The sequence below is a fragment of the Hibiscus syriacus genome, unplaced genomic scaffold, assembly GCF_006381635.1.
Source record: "Hibiscus syriacus cultivar Baekdansim isolate YM2019G1 unplaced genomic scaffold, ASM638163v2 tig00110647_pilon, whole genome shotgun sequence".
In the NCBI taxonomy this organism is placed as follows: Eukaryota; Viridiplantae; Streptophyta; class Magnoliopsida; order Malvales; family Malvaceae; genus Hibiscus; species Hibiscus syriacus.
Window position 1 is genome coordinate 1,105,309 of NW_024062811.1, and position 23,107 is coordinate 1,128,415.

Consider the following 23,107-nt stretch of genomic DNA (forward strand, 5'->3'; position numbering starts at 1 on the left):
AAACAAAATTTAAAACAATTGTAATACGATAAGACACGCACCTATTTAGCAAAAAAAATCGTTATTACGGTGTTGTTTATGAGTTACCAATTCAGGAAAAAAAACTATTAAACATAATTTAAAAAATATTAATGGATAATATTTATTTAAAAAAATTTAATCATTAACCAGACACGTTCTTTTATCATAATTATTCAAATGTAATATCTCAGTAAAAAAAAATAGTACTACGTTTTACAGCTGCAGACTAATCAACTTGAGAAGGGTTTTCGGTACAAAATACCTTCCAACTGCTTTTTTTATATGTAAAACGTATCTGGCCGATCATTGTTTCTAAAAGTGATGTTATGTCGGTTGATGATCTGCAAAAATAAATGGTATAACCGTACATATATTTTTGGATGGTGTGGTAAGCAAGACAAAAGCCGCGGGGAAAGGGAAATTGCGAACTAATTACCGTATTCCTTTCCTGGGCAAATTTGAACAATTAACTGTTCGGACGATTTCTGCCTTCCTCTGATCGTCATATTTATGATATGATTAAAAATTATGTAAACCAGTAATATATATATATATATATATATATATATATATATATATATATATAGATGTATAAGAAAATATCAAAGTTAGTTATGATTATATTATTACTATATAATTATAAAAAATTATGCTAATTAATTAAGTTTTTTCAAGCTACCAATTAACCGTATATGTACAGTAGTAACATGGGTTGCGGAAGAAAGTGGGATTCGTTTTTGGAAGTATTATTATCTCATTAATATTCATTCATCCAGCCATAAAACGATCAGGAAAGAATCCTGACAATGGCAACTGGCATCCACCATACATCACTTCATTGCAAACAAAACCCTATATGAATATCAACAACAATAATCTCTAATTCCATACAATTTCCCTGAAGATCAATTAATATTTTCTCTGAATACAATCAACCAAACTTATAACTGATAGGAAAAACCATGGATTCCCAACAGGAGCTTAATCAGCCAATCCTGAATAATTCCACGCATGATGATGATCATCAGCAACAGCCGACCTCACACAGCTCATCAGGAACTTGTCATGGCCATGAAGTCGATCCCAGGCTCGAGGAAGTTTTGTCAGACACGGAGCTGCCTTTCTTCAAGCGTCTCCGATTGGCTTCGTTGATTGAAATGAAGTTGCTTTTCAGCCTGGCGGCACCGGCGGTCTTCGTGTATTTGATCAATAACGCCATGTCCTTATCCACTCGTGTCTTTTGTGGTCATCTAGGCAATCTTGAGCTCGCCGCTGCCTCGCTTGGCAACAGCGGTATTCAACTCCTTGCTTATGGCCTCATGGTACTAAAATTTAACCTACTCTATTCTTGACATGGACCCGTCACTTTATCTAACTAGGCTAGGGTAACTAACGTTTTGCAGCTAGGAATGGGGAGTGCTGTAGAGACCCTATGCGGACAAGCTTATGGGGCGCTTAGATACGACATGTTAGGGGTTTATCTTCAGAGATCAACCATTGTCCTTACGTTGACAGGGATTCCACTGATGTTGGTCTATGTGTTTTCTAAGCCAATCTTGATCTTGCTAGGCGAACCTGCGGAAGTTGCGTCTGCGGCTGCCGTTTTTGTCTATGGTTTGATCCCACAAATCTTTTCTTACGCTGTGAACTTTCCCATACAAAAGTTTCTTCAATCCCAAAGTATTGTGATTCCGAGTGCATACATATCAGCTGCCACACTTGTGGTGCACCTTTTGCTAAGTTGGTTGGCAGTATACAAGATTGGTATGGGGTTGATAGGTGCTTCTCTGGTGCTCAGCTTGTCGTGGTGGATAATTGTGGTGGCCCAGATGGTGTATATCAAGACGAGCGACAAGTGTAAGCTTACATGGTCTGGGCTGAGTTTGAAGGCCTTTTCTGGGCTGTGGGACTTCTTGAAACTATCGGCTGCTTCCGCCGTCATGCTGTGCTTGGAGACTTGGTACTTTCAGATACTTGTTTTGATCGCTGGTTTGTTGGAGAATCCTGAGCTTGCACTGGACTCCCTTTCTATTTGGTAAGATACCTGGAAAGTCTATTCCTTGATATTACCAAAATGATCGTATCATTCAGAAAATCCAGTGACTCCAATTACACAGACATTATAGCTAGTGATAACGGTTCATTTGTCTTTTACTTCAACTTGTTAACCACAGTCGTTATAGCTAGTAATTTTCTTTTAGTTTAGCTTGTTAATCAAGTTTCCAAATAAAGAACATAATGAAACAACAGTACATGAAGTAAGGAAGTGGAACGCCTTCTCACCGAAGAGTGAAAAAGAAGGAATAGTAGAAGCGTAAACCTAAACATTTTTACCGCCAAAGGATTATATGGTATTTTCTCTGTTACACTAAATTCCATGAAATTTATTACGTCGTGAAACACAGCCTAATCATTTTTCCACTTTTCCTATCGCTTCTACGTTTTTAATTTGGTCATTTGCTATGGGTGCAGCATGGCTATAAATGGGTTGATGTTCATGATTTCAGTTGGGTTCAATGCAGCTGCAAGGTTCGTCACGCTTTTACAACCCCATTAGAAAAATAACAATCAATAAGTAGTCCCTTTAATATCACTCAAATATTGCAAGTGTTTCTGTTGCCGTTAAAACAGTGTTAGGGTCAGCAACGAGCTGGGAGCGGAACATCCCAAGTCGGCGGCATTCACGGTTACGGTTGTGACTTTGGTTTCCTTCATCATTGCTGTTGTGGAAGCTATCATCGTTTTAGCTCTACGAGATGTTATAAGCTATGCATTTACCGAAGGCGAGACGGTGGCCAATGCAGTGTCGGAGCTCTGCCCATTCTTGGCTGTTACTCTTATTCTTAATGGGATTCAACCTGTTTTGTCTGGTAAGAAAATCCCCATGCTTCAGATTCGAGGTTACAAGTTTGGGAAAATGAAACGAGAATCTGATGTATGCAGGGGTGGCTGTTGGATGTGGATGGCAAGCATTTGTAGCCTATGTAAACGTGGGATGCTATTACGTTGTTGGGATCCCAGTGGGATGTGTTCTTGGCTTTAAGTACAACCTGGGTGCAAAGGTAAAGTCTTGCTTGAATTAAGGCACTCGGTAAATAAAATAATCTTTTTCTGCGTCTTTGAGCAGGGAATATGGTCCGGGATGATAGGAGGAACAATGATGCAAACCCTCATCTTATTATGGGTTACATTCACAACAGATTGGAATAGAGAGGCAAGTCCTTTCGAAACATTCGAATTCGATCGTCTAAATTTGTTTACAAACTATGTCCCCTCGTAATTGATGAACCACCTACCGAAATTTCAGGTGGAGAATGCCAGGTGGCGGCTAGACATATGGGAAGACAAGAAGCCACCTCATCAAGCTTTGCAATAACTCTCCACCCACCACAAACTATATTGACAACCAATAGGCGTCCCCCACAATTGGGACGACCCCATAAATACAATTAAACCTACCAAGACATGGTGCTCCTACTACCATCAAATGGTTTGTTTACCAGCTACGAGCAGTTCTGATGATTTTTTTTTCATGTGCCATATAACCTTTTGAAATAAGGTAAAATAAACTATGTTCCCTGTTCGGTTTTTCTGTATAAACTTCTTCCTGCTATTTGGAATTTGGATGCAAATTACTTAACAAAACAGTCCAAGTGGCATGCGTAGTCATGTAAACCAACTCAACTTTTAGTTAATCGTTTTACGGAAAGTTTGTTTATGTTCGTTTATTTATTAAACGAACGAACATGAGCAAGATGTTATTTTCGTTTAATTAAATGAACGAACACGAACAAAAGGTTCGTTTGTTCATTTACGTTAGTCAATGTTAGAGAACCGTTTGTTTATCTTCGTTCATTTATGTTCGTTTGTTTATGTTCTTCAGACTCGTTTAAAATATAAAGACTTAATAAATTTTAACCTTAAAGTCATTAATATTTTAAAACTCAATTAATTTTAAACCTAAATAAAAAAATACTCAAATCAATTAAAGAAAATATAAATCTTAAAATTATTTGAAAAGAAACAAAATTCTTCTCAAATATAAACTCAATTAATTTTATATTCATTGTTTGTATTTGTATATCATTCAAACAAATGAACATGAACATACATGAACAAATTAAATTTCTTAATGAATGAATACAAACAAGAAATTTTGTTCGTTTAGTTGTTCATGTTCATTCATTTGTTCGGTTAAATTTAAATGAAAGAACATGAACATATCATCGTTCATATTCATTCGGTTATTTACATGACTAGGCATCCGGATTTTAACTTTTTCCATTTTTTTTTTGGAACTCACAAATTAATTAAAACTAATTTTAACAATAGTTAATGCAATTTAAAAATAAAATTAATTAACTAAAATTTTAATGTTTAATATATATATCTCTAATCCAATATCCAATAATGTTCAAGCCCACAAATTTTAATACCCAAATTTAAGATTTCAAACCCAACAGAATCAACTGAAAGGGAAAAAATATATAATTTGGAACTTATTTTGTTTTTATCGGGATAAGAATGAAATTTCTTTCCATCCAAAGCAATTTAACTGCTACAATGTACAGCAACCGTAAAGAACAACTAAAACAGCTCTTAAAAAACAATTAAAGGATACAAGAGAACTATCTACAATCAGTAACTCTCTAATCTACACAAAGATACATAGTTCCATGATCCACTGGATTAATAATTTTCCCAAGTAATTTGATTTGCACAACTTCTTTAACTTCCTTCCCCATATCATTTACAGAGAAAACAACACCATAAAAATCCCATCAGATCATCAACAAAGTAAAGATGATTTAGTTTTTACCTTTGCACATTTAGCATGAAATTTAAAAATCCCTTGAACGACAACACAATAAAACAACTTCGAGAGAAAATCCATCACTATGGCAAATAGGTATGGAGAGAGTGGATCTCCCTACCTAATGACCGTGGCACCTTTAAAGTATTTTACAATCATCCAATGAGTGAAATTGAAAACCTAGAAGTGATACATGGCTCAATCCACTGAATCATCTTACTAGGAAATCCCGTTACAATAAGTATATTGAGAATAAAAGATCTACTGATCGAATCGAAAACTTTTTGTCAATCTACTTTAAGAGTACACTTAGGGAATAATTGTTTTTTAAAATATTTTAAGTAGTTCATGAGCTAACAAATAATTATTGGTGATTTTTCCCCTGAATAAAAGTTGAATGACTTGGAGAAACTAAGTCTAACAGAAACCAAGTAATCATTCTTACCATCATCTTTGTTACACATTCATAGATTGTGGAGTTGCACGAAATTGGCTGAAAATCTTTGAGTTTATCAGGATTTTGACACTTGAAACCAAGAATTAAATGCAGGAAGGATGTTGGATGTTCTGAAGAAATATTGGATGGCAATAGTCATACTATCTGCAACAATACTCCAAGCAGCCTTGAAGAACCCTGCAGTAAATTCATCAGGCTTAGTGGCAGAAGCGGAACGATTTGGGAGGATCATGACCAATGAATTTGGGAATATTATCATTAAACTCCTTGAACTTTTAAAACTTTTATTTGATCCCTAAAATTGTTTTTAATTTTATCTTCTTAAAATGGTTAAAACTTCACATCAATAGATATATACTTATATCCCTTATTATCAAATATATGTATATATATAATTAATTAAATTAACATTTTTCATAATATAACTTAGTTTTCTATCTATAGAAATCACACACATATAAATTTAAAGTTATTATTAAACTATTAATTTATCCGACAAGTAAAACTCCACGCCTAATAACAAATTAATAAATAGGCTTAAGTATACAAAAGGTGCCCAATTTATGTCAGTTTTTTTAATTTAGTGTCTAACGTTTATTTAGTTCCAGTATGATGGCTAACGTTTCATTCTATTTCTTAAAATAGGTAAAGTCGTGACGGACAGTTAAGTTTGACCGTTAACCTATTAAAAATGTCACCTAACATATTTTTTAATATTAAAAAAAAGGCTCGTCGTGCTATGAACATCGTTGCTCTCCCTTCTTCCTCCTTAATGAGGTTGCTGAGCTCAATTATTCAAAATGTCAAAATGGGAACGAGTTGTGCATGAAGGCAGAAAGTAGTGAGAGTGGTTCTAGGAATGAAAAGAAATGATGGTGACAGTACACCAAACAGGAAAAGTATGGATCATTTGATTGGTGGCATTGTGGACATCCAATGTATTGATGGGAACCAGAAATTAAAGTAAGCACAAGAAAAAGTCTTCATCTCAAAATGAATTGGATGGCCTTGATTCGTCGAGAAGGGATTCTGGAACTGGACGAATTTTGATACCGGCAACTTCTAGTTCTTCAAAGGTTTCCGGTTCTCGTAAAACCAGAGGAAATTTTGAAGAAGCAAGGGGTTCACCGGTTGAATCAGTGTCTTCATCACCAATGAGGACTTCATATCCAGAAAAGCTTGCATCAACTACTGGTTCAGGGAAGGATGCTGAAAATTGTGGCATTCCTTCAAGTGGCAAGTGGCAATCTTGGAAGATGTAGGAATGGAGAAGCCACTTTTGAGCTTGCTCAATCTGGTGTAGAAACGAAAGAGAAAGTGTCAGTTGATTTTAACCCTGGATCCCATAAATCTTCTGCCTTGGCTTATGGGGATAAAGATTCTCTTTGCAAAATCAGCATTAGGAGTAAACCTTCTTCTTGGTTGGGGAATAGCCATGTGCTCAATGTTGATTCCCATTCTGCTGAAAATGCGAAGCATACTGTAGAACGTTCCCATAGTGAGGATAGATTGAACAAGGAGTGTGGTGGCAATGCATTATCTTCTCATAAATATAAGAAGGTTTCTACTTCACAGACAAAAGACAATAAAAGAAGTTCTGCTGCAGATAAGATGAAACGTAGCGAGGACGAGAAGAACTATTCTGGTAGGTGGAATCCTTCAGGACAACCATCAAGTGGTAGTAGAATGGGGACACAGTCGAATAAAAAGCATGATGAATTCGATGAAAAATCTGCTGCTCCATGCAGAAGGGGAACAATGTCCCTGAGCAAATGTGATCCAGGATTTTGGCGGTCAAACTAAAGTAATGCGAGTAGAGGTAAGAAGAGGAATGCCAAAATCATCCTTGCATTCTGAAACTGAAAGTTGGCGAGAGAAAAAAGGTCATCGAACAGTACCAGAAGCAGAACAGGGAGTTGTCAGGTGGGAACTGGGTTTTGAAGAATTGAGCTCAACAACCTCATTAAGGGGGAAGAAGGGAGAGCAACGATGACTAGAGCACGGCGAGATTTTTTTAATATTAAAAAAATATGTGAGGAGGCATTTTTAATGAATTAATGGCCGTCAAGGTTTGACCTAGTTTGAGTAACGGAATGAAATGCTAGGCACTAAACTAGAACAAAATAAACGTTAGACACTAAACTAGAAAAACGTAAATATATCGAATACATTTTGTATACTTAAGCCTAATAAATATAATTGATATACACACACAAACTTAGGCAAAATTAGCACAATAATGTTGACGTCAAAAATAATTTAAAATATATGTGGTAAAAAATTATTTAGTGATCTATAGTATTTGCTACAATGATTTAGAACTTGTCACTCTTTCATGACATTCGTGACAAATTTAATAAAAAAATATATTTTATGGTTTCATCTATGAAATTTGTCGTACTCTTGTGACGAATTATAATAAAAATATAATTAATTGAAACTCGTGATCTCTCAAATGTAAATTATTACAACAAATATCATAGATCCCTAAATAATTTTTCACTCGCCGCAATTTCCTAATTTTTTGTCCTCCCACAATATTTTTCTAATTTTTCCTAAAATCTTAACCTTTTTTTCTACGTTATTATTTCAATATTATTTATTATTAATTCGCAAATCCTGACTCCCTTTATTTTCCTATTTCTATAATTTATTCAATAAAAATAAAAGAATAAAGTTTAATTCAGTAGCAAGCACTTCATTATAAGCCCAACAACAACATCAGTCAGGTGTACCTAAGAGAAAACCAAATCACTTGTTCAGTAATTGGATCGTAAGAATCCAACTTCTCACTATGGATTTAATAGAAGAGAAAATAACCTCAGTGACCAAAAATCCCATATAATATATGATTTTAACCAATTTTTTTCGGATTTGCCAAAATGACCAACAAAATCGCAATGCGATCGCTAATTCGCAACGCGATCTCCATTATCGCAAATTCGCGTTGTATTTTCGCAATGCGATAGTTGAAAATCGCGTTGCGATGGTCTACAATATCGTTGCGATTTTCCCAATTCGCAATGCGAATAAGTAAATCGCAACGCGAATTGGGAAAATCGCAATGCGAATAAGTAAATCGCAACGCGAATTGGGAAAATCGCAATGCGATACTTACTATCGCAATGCGATAATACAAAATCGCAACGAGATACTTACTTTCGCAACGCGATACTGACTTTCGCAATGCGATTTACATAATCGCAATGCGATTTTCAAAGCGCCATTAGTATCCTGGCCAAGTATTTTATTTTTAAATTCCAAACATGAATATTAATATATTGGAACACTGAACTGTCCACAGTATATCCCGTAATCGCAACTCATAACCTAAAACCTAAAATCACAACTCAGTCCCATCTCCATCTCTCACTCTCTCACCCATCTCTGACGAAATCCGTCCCCATCTCCGGCGAAATCCGTCTATCTAAATCTCTCAGAGCCACCCTTACAATCAGAAATGGAAAATCAACCAAATCAACCAACGAGGGTTAGTTTTTTTAATTATTTTCTTTTTGAAATTTTTGCATTATTATTAGGTTTTTCATATTGAAATTGATGATAAGTTTACTGGTAATTTCAATAATAGATTAACCATTTCACTTAGATTGCTTATTAAATCAACCAAGAATCGCAACGCGAAATGCAAATCGCAACGCGATTTTAGTTTCGCGTTGCGATTCTCTCGTTGCGATAGTCATTTTCGTGTTGCGATTACTTCACAGTGTTGCATATTTAAGTTTGAAGAATAAACTACTACTATTTATGTTTATTATTGTTTTTGGTATATCTTCACAGTGTAGTTTTTGGTATATCTAATTTAGTATGTTTATTGTTTTTGTAGAACTTTTATTCGGCTCAATTGACCTTGAGAAATAAAGTCAGCCTGGCCAAAACAATTGCGTCGAAGCTTTCACCTGCACAAAGAAATGTTTGAGGATACATGCTTCGGGCCATGGCTGAAAGTACAACATCCCGGTGGAGATGCGATGTTGACACACCTGTTTCTTCAAACCATGACTAGAGATCTACCAGAGACTATACAACGTTGTGATGAAGAGATATGGTTTGATTTTCCACCGGCGTATACGTGTTTTGGGCGGGAGGAGTTTTGCTTAATCACCGGTCTACGCTTCGGACACGATGATGTAGGTCGGTACACTAGACACATTACCCGCCCATCATGGCTATCCCGGGTTTTTCCTGAGCTGGAGAGGCCGAGTCTACACGTAGAAGACCTGACAAGATTTTTGAATAATAAAGATGGTTTTACTCGGATGGATGATGTCGACGTTGTCCGAGTATGCCTTCTAATTCTTTTGCATGCCGGCTTTTTAGGCAGAGAGGCCAGACAACCTATTCCAAATGATCTAATCAAATTGGTAGAAGACCTAAATGCGTGGAACCTGTTTCCGTGGGGCTCGTATTTATGGAAAGCTACATGGAATAAGTTATCGTCTGCCTTGGATGATCGAAAAAGTTTGCATGGCGATGGTTCCAAATACACTTTGACAGGCTTTATTTGGGCCTTTAAGGTAAGAATTTTTATATAATGTTTCCAAAATTATAAGTAATTATTTAACAATTACTAATGTTTGTTATTATATTGTTTGTAGATTTGGATATTTGAGGCCTTTCCCGCCATGAAGACATATGCAATAAAAACTTCAAATAATATTCCCAGGGCTATTTCCTGGAAGAGGAAACGAACCTTGCAATGGGAAGATTTACTACGGTATACGACAATAAATAATGTAAGTTAACATAAATACTACCATATGTTTATAAACAAGTTATTACTAGTACACATTTAACTTTGTTTGAGCTTTTATTTGTTAGGAGGCCAACACTCCTCTACAGAGGCTGACACCCACGGAAGCTGAGCTTGACACTGATTGGTGGCAAGCTAGTAAGCGTTTTTTTTGATGGAACGGTTGATGAGCAGCCTCCACTTCGGGAGCCATCACCTCGCCCAGAGCTATCACCCCACCCAGAGCCATCATCTGATCGACCCGGCTATACACCTCCACAACGACAGCCATCACCTATTCTGTCACATCATCGAGCCTCTTCTCCACCATCACCGCAAGATAGGCGACCGGCAAAGATGCCACGACGTTTATCTCCCTGTTCTCCACCTCCACCTCAACGGGATGAGTTAGGGGTTACGTGATGAGGTCAATGCCTTGCGTGAGGAGGTCGGTACTTTACGCAAAGACGATGGTGCATGGCGTGTTGAGGTGTCTACATTACGCGGTGAGGTAGCCGCTCTACGTGAGATGGTAGCATCGTTGCAGAATGAGGTTCATACTCTACGCAACGAGGTAAGTTTAAGATTTTTCATACTCGTAATTCATTCGGTTGCTGCCAATCTGTTTTTGTTAGTATTTGTTTTTGGTTTTGTTTTTGTCTTTTGGTTGAAGTAATGCAATCCATTCAAGTTTCAATTTGCAGAAGAAGAATAGTTTACTTTCGCAACACGAAATGACTATCGCAACGCGGAAATGGCTATCGCAATGCGAAATGAAAATCGCAACGACAAAATCGCAACGCGAAATGAAATCGCAACGACAAAATCGCAACGCGAAATGAAAATCGCAATGCGATTTGTGTTTCGCGTTGCGATTTTGTCGTTGCGATTTCATTTCGCGTTGCGATTTTGTCGTTGCGATTTTCATTTCGCATTGCGATAGCCATTTCCGTGTTGCGATAGTCATTTCGCGTTGCGAATTTAAGTTTCGTGTTGCGAAAGTAAACTATTCTTCTTCTGGAATGTTTATATATGTTGTCCTTTTAAATGTTTATATAAGTGCTTACTTCTGGAATGTTATCTGAGCATTTTGTGAACTATGATAGAATAATGATTTGGGTGAATACAATGCTAGTTTGAAACATATTTGTCTTTGTTTAATATCATGTCTATTTATTTACTGATTTATGTATTAATTTTTTTTAGCGGCCCGATAAGGTGGATGCTTTACGTCGGGTTTTCCTTGCACGACGGAGTTCACGCATCAGACGGCGTGGACGTGCTATTACGTCTCCGTTCACCCCAATGGTGCGAAGACTCCGCAAGAAGAAGCCCGACTCACCGGTCATCCCTCAAGAGTCCCCTCCAATCGTTCAAGAGGCCCCTATTCTCACTCAAGATTCCCCCTCCACCGTTCAAGTGGCCACTGTCATCGTTGAAGAGGTCCCTCCCACCATTCCAGAGCCCGATTCATATGGGGTAATATATCGAAGTATTGAGAAACCCCCATCGGTTCCGGACATGATGGATGAGAGTTGGCTCTCGTATGAGTTACCGGCTAGTACCCTTCCGGTATCTGAAGTGGAGAGGAGACAACTACCGGAAACAATTGTGGATAATACCCTTTGGGCTAAGACCGCAGTTGATTTTTATCTACATGAGCGGAGCCAAGGGTGTTACACTGACATCAGCAAACTCAACGATGAAATGTTTTTGTTGCTTGATCGGTCTTGGTGGGGTGTGCTATTAGGGGTTGAAGACAGTGGCTATTTGGATGGGGAGGTAAGACTATATTTGTCTTATATATGATTTTGATTAATTTGTTTAAAAATTAATGTAATTCACTAATATATGTATTTTTTTTATAAAACAGCATATCGATGCGTGGGTGTCACGTCTACTAATAATAAGGAAGCTTAGGAAAAATAAAAAAAATTTGCTATATACAATAATGCCGACGGCTTTTCACGCAGTTCACTTGAAGAATCAACGAGATGAATCATTTTTGTTGGGCAATGGACAAGCTAAACTTTATCCTGCATGGTGGGAGGTCGATAAGGTTAGTGTTTATTTTTTAAATTTTTTAAAGGTGTTAATAAATAAGTGCGCAAATAAATGAATTATTACTTATGATTTCAGGTGTTTATCCCTGTTTTGGAACGTCGTCACTGGCTTCTCGTCCAACTTCAGCTCCCATCCCTGAAGATAATAGTGTATGACAGCATGATCAATTACATATCACTGTCTGATTTGAGAGATATTTTCAAGGGATGGAGCTCTCATTTGGCTAAATTCTTGGATGGGATTAAGTATTGGACTCATTCTGGACACAAGAAGCCAAAGAAGTTCAATGTCACAGTTGTCAGAGACGAGACCGCGCCACAGCAATCGCCGGGAGTCAGAGGGGATTGTGGTCCTCTCGTATGCCTTTGCTTGGCGCGTTTGACGACGGGAAGCACAGAGTTTTTACCTCCCACCGATAGAGATAAAGCTGCAGTAGGCTTGTGGTTTTGGCATTATATGGCTAGAGCAATATATTCGAGACGCTGCCTACCTGCATCCGCGTTATGAAAGTGTCCATTGTTAATTGGTAAGTCAAATGCAAGTTTTGTTAACATATATACTCCTTTTGGTTTGAAAATGTTTGGTTAAGTACCTAGAATTCAATAATAATTGTTAAAAGTTTATACATGTTAATCCTCGTTGCCTTTTTCATTTCGCATTGCGATTCTATCGTTGCGATTTGCATTTCGCATTGCGATGGTCAAATGATTGCCTTTCGCAACGCGATTCTGACTCGCAATGCGAGTTTCAAAGTTCGCAACAGGTTTTAGTTTCGCAAGCCAAATTTTGCGGTCATCAAAGGCATACGACAACTTAGTCCAGGTAGCTTTCCATATATACGAACCCCACGGAAACAGATTCCATGCATTTAGGTCCTCTACCAATAATATTAGCTCCTGAGGAATAGGTTGTCTGGCCTCTCTGCCTAGAAAGCCGGCATACAAAAGTAGTAGAAGGCATACTCGGACAACATCGACGTCATTCATCCGAGTAAAACCATCTTTCTTATTAAATAATTTCTTCATGTCGTCGACGTGTAAGTTCGACTTCTCTATTGACTCATCAGGAAAAACCCTGGATAACCATGATGGGCGGGTGATATGACGAGTGTACCGGCCTACATCATCGTGTCTGAATCGTAGACCAGTGATTAAGCAGAACTCCTTCCGCCCAAAACAAGTATACGCCGGTGGAAAATGAAACCATATCTCTTCCTCACCACGTTGTATACTGTCGGGTAGATCGCTAGTCATGGTCTGAAGCCACAAATGGGTCAAACTAGCATCTCCACCCGGATGCTGTACTCTAAGCCATGGCCCGAAGCAGGTTTCTTCAAACAATTTTCTTTGTGCAGGTGAAAGCTTCGAAGCAATGTAGTGGCTAGGCTAACTTTATTCCTTAATGTCAATGAAGCCGAAAAAAATTTCTACAAAAAACAATAACATATCAAGTTAGATATACCAAAAATTACACTGTCAAGATATACCAAAAACAAAACAATAAACATAAATAGTAGTTTATTCTTGAAACTAAAATTTACAACACTGTTTTTGTCTTTTGGTTGAAATGAAAATCGCAACGAGATAATGAGAATCGCAATGCGAAATGACTATCGCGACCAGACAATCGCAACGCGAAATGAAAATCGCAACCGCGAAATAAAAATCGCAACGCGAAATGAAAATCGCAACGCGAAATGAAAATCGCAATGCGATTTTGGTTTCGCGTTGCGATAGTTATTTCCGCGTTGCGATTTTCATTCTCGAAACTATTCTTTCTTCTGCATTACTTCAACCAAAAGACAAAGCAAAGACAATACTAACTTCACAGGCTAAACAGTTTAGCAGTATTGGCAGCAATCGAATGAATTTAATAAGAAATCTAAGTGAAATGGTTAATCTATTATTGAAATTACCAGTAAACTTATCATCAATCTCAATATGAAAAACCTAAAATAATGCAAAAATTTCAAAATAAAATAAAAAAAAACTAACCCTCGTAGGTTGATTTTCCATTTCTGAATGATTGTGAGGGATTTTTTGACTGTGAATGGTTGTGAGGGATTTCGCCGGCGATGGGGACGGAAATCTTCGGAGATGGGTACGGATTTCGCCGTAGAGAGTGAGAGATGGATGGGACTGAGTGTGTGTTTTTGGGTTTGAGGTTATGAGTTGCGATTACTGTGGACGGTTCATTTTCCGATTTATTAAGAAAAAATACGTGTTTGGAATTTGAAAAAAAAAATACGCGTTAATACGAATGGCGATTATGTAAATCGCGTTGCGAAAGTCAGTATCGCGTTGCGAAAGTAAGTATCTCGTTGCGATTTTGTATTATCGCATTGCGATAGTAAGTATCGCATTGCGATTTTCCCAATTCGCGTTGCGATTTACTTATTCGCATTGCGATTTTCCCAATTCGCGTTGCGATTTACTTATTCGCATTGCGAATTGGTAAAATCGCAACGATACTGTAGACCATCGCAACGAGATTTTCAACTATCGCATTGCGAAAATGCAACGCGAATTTGCGATAATGGAGATCGCGTTGCGAATTAGCGATCGCATTGCGATTTTGTTGGTCATTTTGGCAAATCCGGAAAAAGTTGGTTAAAATCGTATATTATATGAGATTTTTGGTCACTGAGGTTATTTTCTCTTAATAGAATGCTTATGCTTCTTGATAGCCATCATATTTCCTTTACATAATCAATTTATTCTAGCCTTTTACTTAAACCTATATTATGATCAATTTATTCTGACATTTTCAAGTTCAAATTTCTTCTTTTACACTCGAATAGGATATCAGTAGAAAGATTCCTTGATTGAGGTCCTAAAGAACAAATTTGTTGAGCATAAAAAACAGTTGACTAAGCGTACTCAAATGATTCCACATTATTCTTCTTTCAATTACGTATTCGCTTAAAGAGATTATATAGTTGATAGAAATAAAATGGGATCACTTATTTATGTGAAATGATTCGATTCATTCCCTAGATAGATGACCATTTACATCATGATATATTTATATATATAATGAAACTTAAAAAAAAAAAATAGAGAATTTAGGTGAAAGGATAAACCTAATTGAGAAACATACGGTCAAATTTATTAAAAATAGACTTCAAATTAAATAGATCGGAGAAACAATAAAATTAGGGATTAAACCATAAACAATCAAATTACTTGATTAAATATCAAAATGATGTCATTTTATTTTCTATTATTCGAACTTTACAAAATTTAAATCGATTCGAATTCAAAATTAACTCGAATAACTCAAAATTTTAAAAATAATATTTTTTGGGTAAAGTACAAAAATGATATGTCGGTTATATGATACTACTTTATTGAGTCCCTTGACTATTAAAAGTTACAATGGTCACTCAACTATTCGTTATATTTCAAACTCGTCCTATTCCACTAAAAATATTCATGATCGTTTGAGTCAGACGTTAACATTTTGACGGAGATATGATAGTCGTTTAAGATTATGAGATCATATTTTATCATATCTAAGGCATAAGGTTAGCATACAGTTTAGACTGCTGTCAAATTTTTAACGAAAAATGACGAGTTTGGAACATAATGAATAGTCGGGTGAACATTTTGTAACTTTTAATAATCAAGGGACACAACAAAGTAACTCCCTATACTTAGAGGATCATTTTGCAACTTTTAATAGTCAAAAGACTTAATAAAACAATATCATATTGTCGGAGGACCATTTGTGTACTTTATCCTATTTTTTTTAATTAAATTCTACTCACCCATCACGTAATCGACAAACTACGAGAAGCGAAAAACATGGGAATGCCGAAGCCTAATGACTTGAGAAACGTGAGTTTGACATAGACTAACGTGATCCCGTGGTTTTAATAGGTGTGCAGTGCATGAAGAATGATGAGAGCAAGAGAATTAAGTCATCATTTTGATTATTGTTACATTAAATACATATTCACGGAATCACACAATACCAGATTCCGATGAGCCACTCAAGAACCCAAATAGGCAACAAAAAATACTTTAACTTTTTTAATAGCATTAATAGGCCAGGTGGTTGCAGTTGGGTTGACCACAAGCCGATTGGGCACCGTCATCGAGCCGACCAATAATTAAATTACAGTTCATCAGGACAGTCCGGCATGATGTGAAAAAGTAGGGAACTTGTCTGGTTTTTAGATCTTTGAAACACTCTCTTAGGTACCAATAGTTTCCAAAGCTTTGAATGTGCCTGCTTGCTTTATTGCCAACATTTCAGTAAATAAGAGAAAATGCTGAAAGTTGAAACCCATGTGAGTAGAGACTCAAATCTCAGCTTGGGTCAATCATAAATTGCGCTCGGATCTTTATCATTTCTAAGCACATAGCTGGAATTAGGACCACAAAATGATAACCCTCACCTTTTTATTTATTTATTTTGGTGTTCATCAGAAAATTAGAAGCATATCAATGGAACACGCTCTTATTTTGAAATCTAGACAAGCACAACTTAATTATAACCCGAATTGCAAACAAAGGAAAACCTCTTTGGTAGTCCAGGCTTTGAGTTAATCTCAAACTTTATCCTCATAAATTAATCTGCAAGCTACAAAACAGTTGCTTAAAACTCTGGTTTTGATCGAGATATGAAAGGAAAATGTATATACAATAGCAACCTATGTTTTCAAGTGAAGAATGGACGAGGAAGGGTAGCAATGGTGCCATGATGGGTAGCACGTTTAAACAATCGTCGCCATGTCTTCAACTGATTCATAAGCTGCTTGTAAACACCGATTCTTTCTGCCGAAATACTAACCACCGCACTCTTCCTTAGCTTCTTCAATTTCCCCCCGATCTTCACCTTCAGCCTACACAATCTGATTCGTATAAACGATGGTTTTCTCCTACAATCCGCTTGCTCCATCACTTTGTAGATCAAGAACTGAGCTCGTCGATGAATTAACTCCTCCGGGTCTTCCTTATCCACCTTTGAGTATCCATTTGATCTCCTCAAAATCCCCATTTTGTTTTGTTTTGTTTCTCCGGAGAGAATTCTACTATAAGAAGGGGAGTTAAAGAGAGCAAGATGAGACTTTAGATTGAAGCAATATTTATAGGGGGGATGTATGTATCAAAGCAATTGAACAAGTCATATGGTGATGACGCTGTACATGTGAATCAATATTAATTTCTTAAATATAACAATCATAATGGAGAAAATATATGTTTTTAATTAGCTGGCCTTTTCGTAGTGAGAAAACTGACCTGATCTGTTCTGCTCAGGAAACAGCATGCCACTACTTAATTACCAAGCTTTTAAATGAATGCAGGTTAGTTCAGATTTCACCAAATCAGGTTTAGTTTGGTTTCTTGGTTTAGTTTAAAAACAAGAAATAAATGAGTTCAGCAAATGCATGGATTATGGCGAAGTTTTATGTCCTAAGTCAGGCACGTTAAGTATATTTAAATCGTTGACAATTATAGAATCCAATGAGGTGATATCATCAATGAATCCATGGCATTTAGACCTAATGAGAACTTCAATGTTTTCCTCTCACGAATGTAATTACCGTAAAAACAGGATTATGCTGTCGTAAATCAAGGTAAAAACAAGTTCATCACATAGTGATTCCGATTATTTATGTAATTTACATTAGCGACTCTGATCATGATCCTGGATGAAAAGAAACAAGTGGTTGAATTGAATATTTGTTGAAGCTGGATCACTCCAGCTATTGATGAGACACCACATCTGGAAGTAATACAGTAGAAGAGTGTAAAAATTTGAGTTTCAGTGTTTTATTGGTTGGGTTGGGACAGACAGAAAAGAGATGTGTGAAAGTCAAAGGTAGCCAATCTAAAACAGACCAAGTTTCCACCGGCATGACATGTCTTGAAGCATCTTTGATAACCATTAATTATTGTCCTATTTTATATTATCAAAAGGCATTTCCCTTTTGCAAGTCATCCTACCAACGATGGATTGTATTTTGCTCATAACCCATCGACTAAAGTATATATTGAAAAAAAAAAGGGACAAATTATTTCTGATTTTCTTTGAAAACTAAGAAAGTGATCAGTAGGGGAAAGAGAAAGGCATCTGCTAGTCTCTATACAATGCTCATTAATTAAGACTTATACCTGTCTTCTAAGTTCAATTTTTAGTTTTAACGTTTTTACTATTTTTTAATAAATTTAATCCTTCACTTCATCATGTTAACATCGTTAGTCTGTAAATATTTTTCATAAATATATCAAGTGGACCAATCAAATTTTATGTATTGACCCATTTATTAATAAGAAACGCAGCTCCCTTTTCTCTTGTTTGTTGCACAGATGCCGGATTACGGCTGAAGGGGTAATTAGATATAAGTTCAACTAACTTCGATGTTTTTATTAATAATCTGGACTGATTATAGGAAAACATTTATTTATAACGTTTTAAATCAATCGACAATGCATATACATCCAGCAAACGTAGATGCTCAAACTCAAGACCTTTAAGAAGAAAAACATTCCTTTTTACCACCGCTATTGCAAATTAAACTTACACCGACAGTGAACAAAAATAATAAACTCATAAAAGAACGTGATTAATGAATTCCAAGAGAAAATTAATGATCTTATTTTTCTGCACAGCAATACACAAAATTGGACATCTAATAGATCAAGTATAAAGTATACACAGACGTATACATATTCCGAGAAATATGTATTTCTTAGTGTTCATAAAAGAAAAATACATCTAAGCTAACTGGTCATTTGTAAAAAGGACTCCTAAGAACTTGAACATTATTGAATTCATTGACAAAATTATTCCACCATCCAACATTGGCATCAATTGAGCAAAACCTGCATCATGCTTAACCCACGGATCCCTCGAGCTTCAAACTCATGAGTTGGTTCACCTCAGCACCATACTCATCTGGAAGCTCATTGAAAACGTCACGGCAAAACCCAGAAATCATGGCAGCCATGGCCTTCTCCTACTCTATTCCCCTCTGTTGAAAGTAAAATAACTGATCTTCACCGATTTTGGAGGTGCTTGCTTCATGTTCAACGCGAGCTGATGGATTGTTAACCTGTTAAATAACAGCAATCCAATCATAAGCAACAAAATGGAGCTCCTAGCTTCTTGATGCAACAACTAACAACGGTCAATCATACATAGTAATGTAAGGTAACTATTACAAACAAGCATCAAGCAGAATTGTGCCAAAACAAGAATGAGAATAAAATTCTATCCCGACTGGTATTCCATAGGTGGTCGAATAAAGTATCTCATATTAGTAAACATGACTGTGAGAGAAAACTTGCTTATGGATTGATATTATGGAGCATGAACGGTATAGGAGTGAACATTATTTCAACTAAGAGCAAGGACAGTTAGACACAGATGACAGGAAGTTGGATAGACAGGAAAACACATGTATGCCAAAATATCAATCCAAAAGCTTAAAGTTTTTTTTTTTTTGCAGAAGTATATTACCACAGGTAAACAGGAAAGCAAATAAAAGAGAGGGGAGTCACCTACTAACCCCAAATGATACAATCATAAAAAGGATGTAATAAAAACTTGTACGGACACATAATTTAACATAATATACGGGGAAAATGGCAGAAAATCAATATACACACCTAAATGTAAGGATAGGTGTTTGCAGCAGCATTATCACCAATAAGCATTGAATCACATTGCGCGGAATTTTTAGCATTCTCTGCCTTTGATTGAACCTGAACCAGCCCCCGATAACAGTTTCTTGAATTTTCAGCAGAAATACCCTTCGAGATAATCCTACTTCTTGTATTCTTCCCCTTGTGTATCATTTTTGTACCTGTGTCCGCCTGCTGATAGTTATTTGTGAGTGCCACTGAGTAAAACTCGCCCACAGTGTCATCACCCTCCAAAACAACACTTGGGTACTTACAAGTTATGGCAGACCCTGTCTCCACCTGGGTCCAAGATATCTTTGATTGATCTCCAGCACAAAGTCCACGCTTAGTAAAAAAATTATAAATCCCACCTTTTCCTTCCTCATCACCGGCATACCAATTCTGCATGGTGGAGTATTTAATCTCTGCACCCTCAGCACAATGCAACTCAAAAACAGCAGAATGAAGCTGATTCCTATCATAAGATGGTGCCGTACATCCTTCTAAATACTCCACAGAACTTCCCTCATCAGCAACAATCAAAGTCCTCTCAAACTGTCCAGTTTCCAATTCATTAATCTGGGAATAAGTTGAAATCGACATAGGGCATTTTGTATCCTTTGGAATATAACTGAATGACCCATCACTAAAGACAGCATTATTCAAAGCTGCATAATAGTTATCATTACTAGGCACAACTCTCCCCAAATATTTCCTAACTAATTCAGGGTACTCCCTAATTGCCTCCGATATCGAACAAAAATGACCTCAGACTTTTCTAAAGTCTTCCTATGAGTAGTAGCAATTGAAACACTATCAAGAACCGCATCGAGACATTAGCCAATCGATTACGTTCATTCAAAGGGACACCCAATCTATCAAAGTACTTTAGAAGTTCAGGATCAGCCTCATCTAAGCTATTCAAAGTTGGCTTATTTTTGGGTGCAGAGTAATATCAAATATCCTGGAAATTAATAGGCGAGTAACGATTATCAGACCATTTGGGTTCTTTCATTTTCAAATATTTATCATAAGCATTCAATCTAGACCCCAGTATCCAATCAGGTTCTTTCTTCAGAGAATAAATTAAACGAATTGTCTCTTCAGAAAGCCCTTTGGGTATCGCAAACGGTGCGATGTCCACAGTGAAGCCATTTTTTTATCATAATCACGGTTTCGAAGAATTTTCCGGATTTGTCATCGTAGGACTTACCTGACGAAGAGCTGGGATCCGACGTGAGGGTTTGAGGATCGAAACCAACATCTGCTCTGACCTTGAATAGACTTGAGTTGGGATATTTTGGGATTATGGGTTTCACGAAATCGAGCTTCAGGTATAACACTTTAGGGAGCTTGATTGTATCTGGGGTAGGCTGCGGTGAGAAGCTCGAGATGCCATTGGCCAGCAAGGAAGACATGTTTACGACTGTGGCTTCAGGTTAGAGAAAGAGCACCAGAAAACAAAACAATAATTTAAGGAAAGAAAAAATAGGGTAAAGTATAGTCATGTTCACTTAACTTTTCTGAAGCTTGCATTTAGATCTTAATTTTTAAAATTTATAATATAATCCTCTAACATTTAGTCTATTTACAATGTGGTCCCCAACGTAACCGGCCGATTGACGCTGTTAGAAGAAGATGACATGGTAGTCATCCAACATTTAGTCCGTTTGCAATATGATCACTGAATTTTTCAAGCACTTGCATTTAGATCCCCTACTTTAAAAAGTTGCAACATAGTCCTCAATTTCATTCTAAACCCTGAATTTCAAAATAATTCAATTATATTTTAAACCTTAAATTCTAAAATACTTCAATTTAGGGTTTAGAATGTAATTGAAGTATTTTGGAATTTGGGGTTTAGAATGTGATTAAAGTGTTTTGGAATTTTGAACATGAATTTGTTAGTTGACATTGTTTACTTCAATATAAATTTGAGGTTTTTTTGCATACACATCCAACGGCTGTCACACTTTGAACATGAAAAGTGCACCTATCACGTTTAATTTCAGATCCTTGACATGCAGTTCCAGAAACATAAAAATCTCAACCAAAAACACACGATGCGAGCTGAAAATGGGAAAGTACAAAAGAGGAAAAACTTACTTCCGAATAGCCCAAAAGAGAAAATAAATACCTTCTTGCAAGTGAGGGGAGAGGCTAAGAAATAAATGCAATCAGTGTTGTGTTTCAGCAATTCTTTCTCCATTTTTTCTTTGTAAATAAAAAACTGAAAGACAGAGCACTGTTTAGGTTTACAATTTTACATCGCGGAAAACTGAAGAACAAAAACCAAACGAGAGTGCATGTGAGCGAAAGAGACTGACAGGTGAAGGCGCTGTTTGGGATTTCATTATATTTAATCATCTGTTGGAAAATCTTTAACCACAAGGATTAAACGAAGAAATTATTATATGTCATTTATATAAAATAATTCTATTTTTGTTGGTGACTTTTAACAATGATACTTAGTTCATCTTAGTAGTATTTGTCAACTCTGTATTTCTAACCCCATTTTTTTCTCACAAGCATTTCATCGAACATCTATGCTTCACCTATGATGACATGTATCTAACATTATACCTTGAATCGTTGATGGTCCCTATAGTCCCTTGGTCGGGTCTTCTCTCAATGGACTCATATTCAAGTCAACACCTCAACAAAATTCAAAGTTAGATTAGAATTTCTCATGCATCCCCTACTGAAAAGTTACGTTGGAAATGAGAAGAGAGAAGCGAAAAAGGAAATTTGAGATCGAAAAGGAATTTGGGGTTTAGAATGAAATTGAGAAATGTGTTGCAAGTTTTAAAAGTTGGGGGACCTAAATGCAAGCGCCTGAAAAGTTTAGTGACCATATTACAAACTTACTAAATGTTGGAGGACCGCCATGTCATCTTCTTCTAACGGCAGTGTAACGGCGTCAAACGACAAGTTACGTCGGGAACCATATTACAAACGGACTAAATGTTAGAGGATTGTATTATAAGTTTTAAAAGTTGGGGGACCTAAATGCAAGTGTTAGAAAAGTTCTATGACCATTACTATACTTTACCCTAAAAATAAACGTAAAATTAGAAATGGATTTTCATGGCTTCTAATTTTTCTTGATACCATAGTGTTTAGGGCTGTAAAAAGCTGACTCGACCTGCAAAACTGACTGAAACCGACTCGAGTCAAAACTGTTTTTGACCTGCACTGTTGCGATCCGAAACCGACTCGAGTCGGAACTAGTGTTGACCTGAACCCGATTTGGACCTGGAAATTGATGATCTGAATCTGACCTGAACCCGAATTGAACCGAAAATATGATACCCGAACCCGAACTGCATCCGACTGATATGAACCCGAACCCAAGATTGACCTGGTAA

The 23,107-nt window shown here is 36.6% G+C and overlaps 2 protein-coding genes and 1 pseudogene across 2 annotated transcripts; 1 reads left to right on the plus strand and 2 right to left on the minus strand.

The window, feature by feature from the left end:
• The first annotated feature begins 803 nt into the window (after positions 1 to 803).
• LOC120137079 (protein DETOXIFICATION 40-like) lies at positions 804 to 3,638 on the plus strand. Its single transcript, XM_039152935.1, has 7 exons — positions 804 to 1,343; positions 1,425 to 2,056; positions 2,494 to 2,550; positions 2,653 to 2,891; positions 2,965 to 3,083; positions 3,149 to 3,235; positions 3,329 to 3,638. Exons 1-7 carry the CDS (start codon positions 984 to 986, stop codon positions 3,395 to 3,397), a joined length of 1,563 nt encoding a protein of 520 aa, XP_039008866.1. The 5' UTR covers positions 804 to 983; the 3' UTR covers positions 3,398 to 3,638.
• A 13,121-nt stretch (positions 3,639 to 16,759) lies between these two features.
• On the minus strand, positions 16,760 to 17,195 carry LOC120137089. Its single transcript, XM_039152941.1, has one exon. It carries the CDS (start codon positions 17,107 to 17,109, stop codon positions 16,771 to 16,773), a length of 339 nt encoding a protein of 112 aa, XP_039008872.1. The 5' UTR covers positions 17,110 to 17,195; the 3' UTR covers positions 16,760 to 16,770.
• A 1,622-nt stretch (positions 17,196 to 18,817) lies between these two features.
• LOC120137095 lies at positions 18,818 to 21,224 on the minus strand (annotated as a pseudogene).
• Between the last annotated feature and the right edge of the window lie 1,883 nt (positions 21,225 to 23,107).

What these genes read in the sequence shown, in the direction of transcription:
- LOC120137089 (XM_039152941.1), bottom strand. Translation starts at nt 17,109, where the DNA reads ATGGGGATTTTGAGGAGATCAAATGGATACTCAAAGGTGGATAAGGAA.
- LOC120137079 (XM_039152935.1), top strand. Translation starts at nt 984, where the DNA reads ATGGATTCCCAACAGGAGCTTAATCAGCCAATCCTGAATAATTCCACG. An exon ending in CTGGACTCCCTTTCTATTTG is followed by an intron (nt 2,057 to 2,493) that starts GTAAGATACCTG and finishes CTATGGGTGCAG; the next exon opens with CATGGCTATAAATGGGTTGA. An exon ending in GATTCAACCTGTTTTGTCTG is followed by an intron (nt 2,892 to 2,964) that starts GTAAGAAAATCC and finishes TGATGTATGCAG; the next exon opens with GGGTGGCTGTTGGATGTGGA.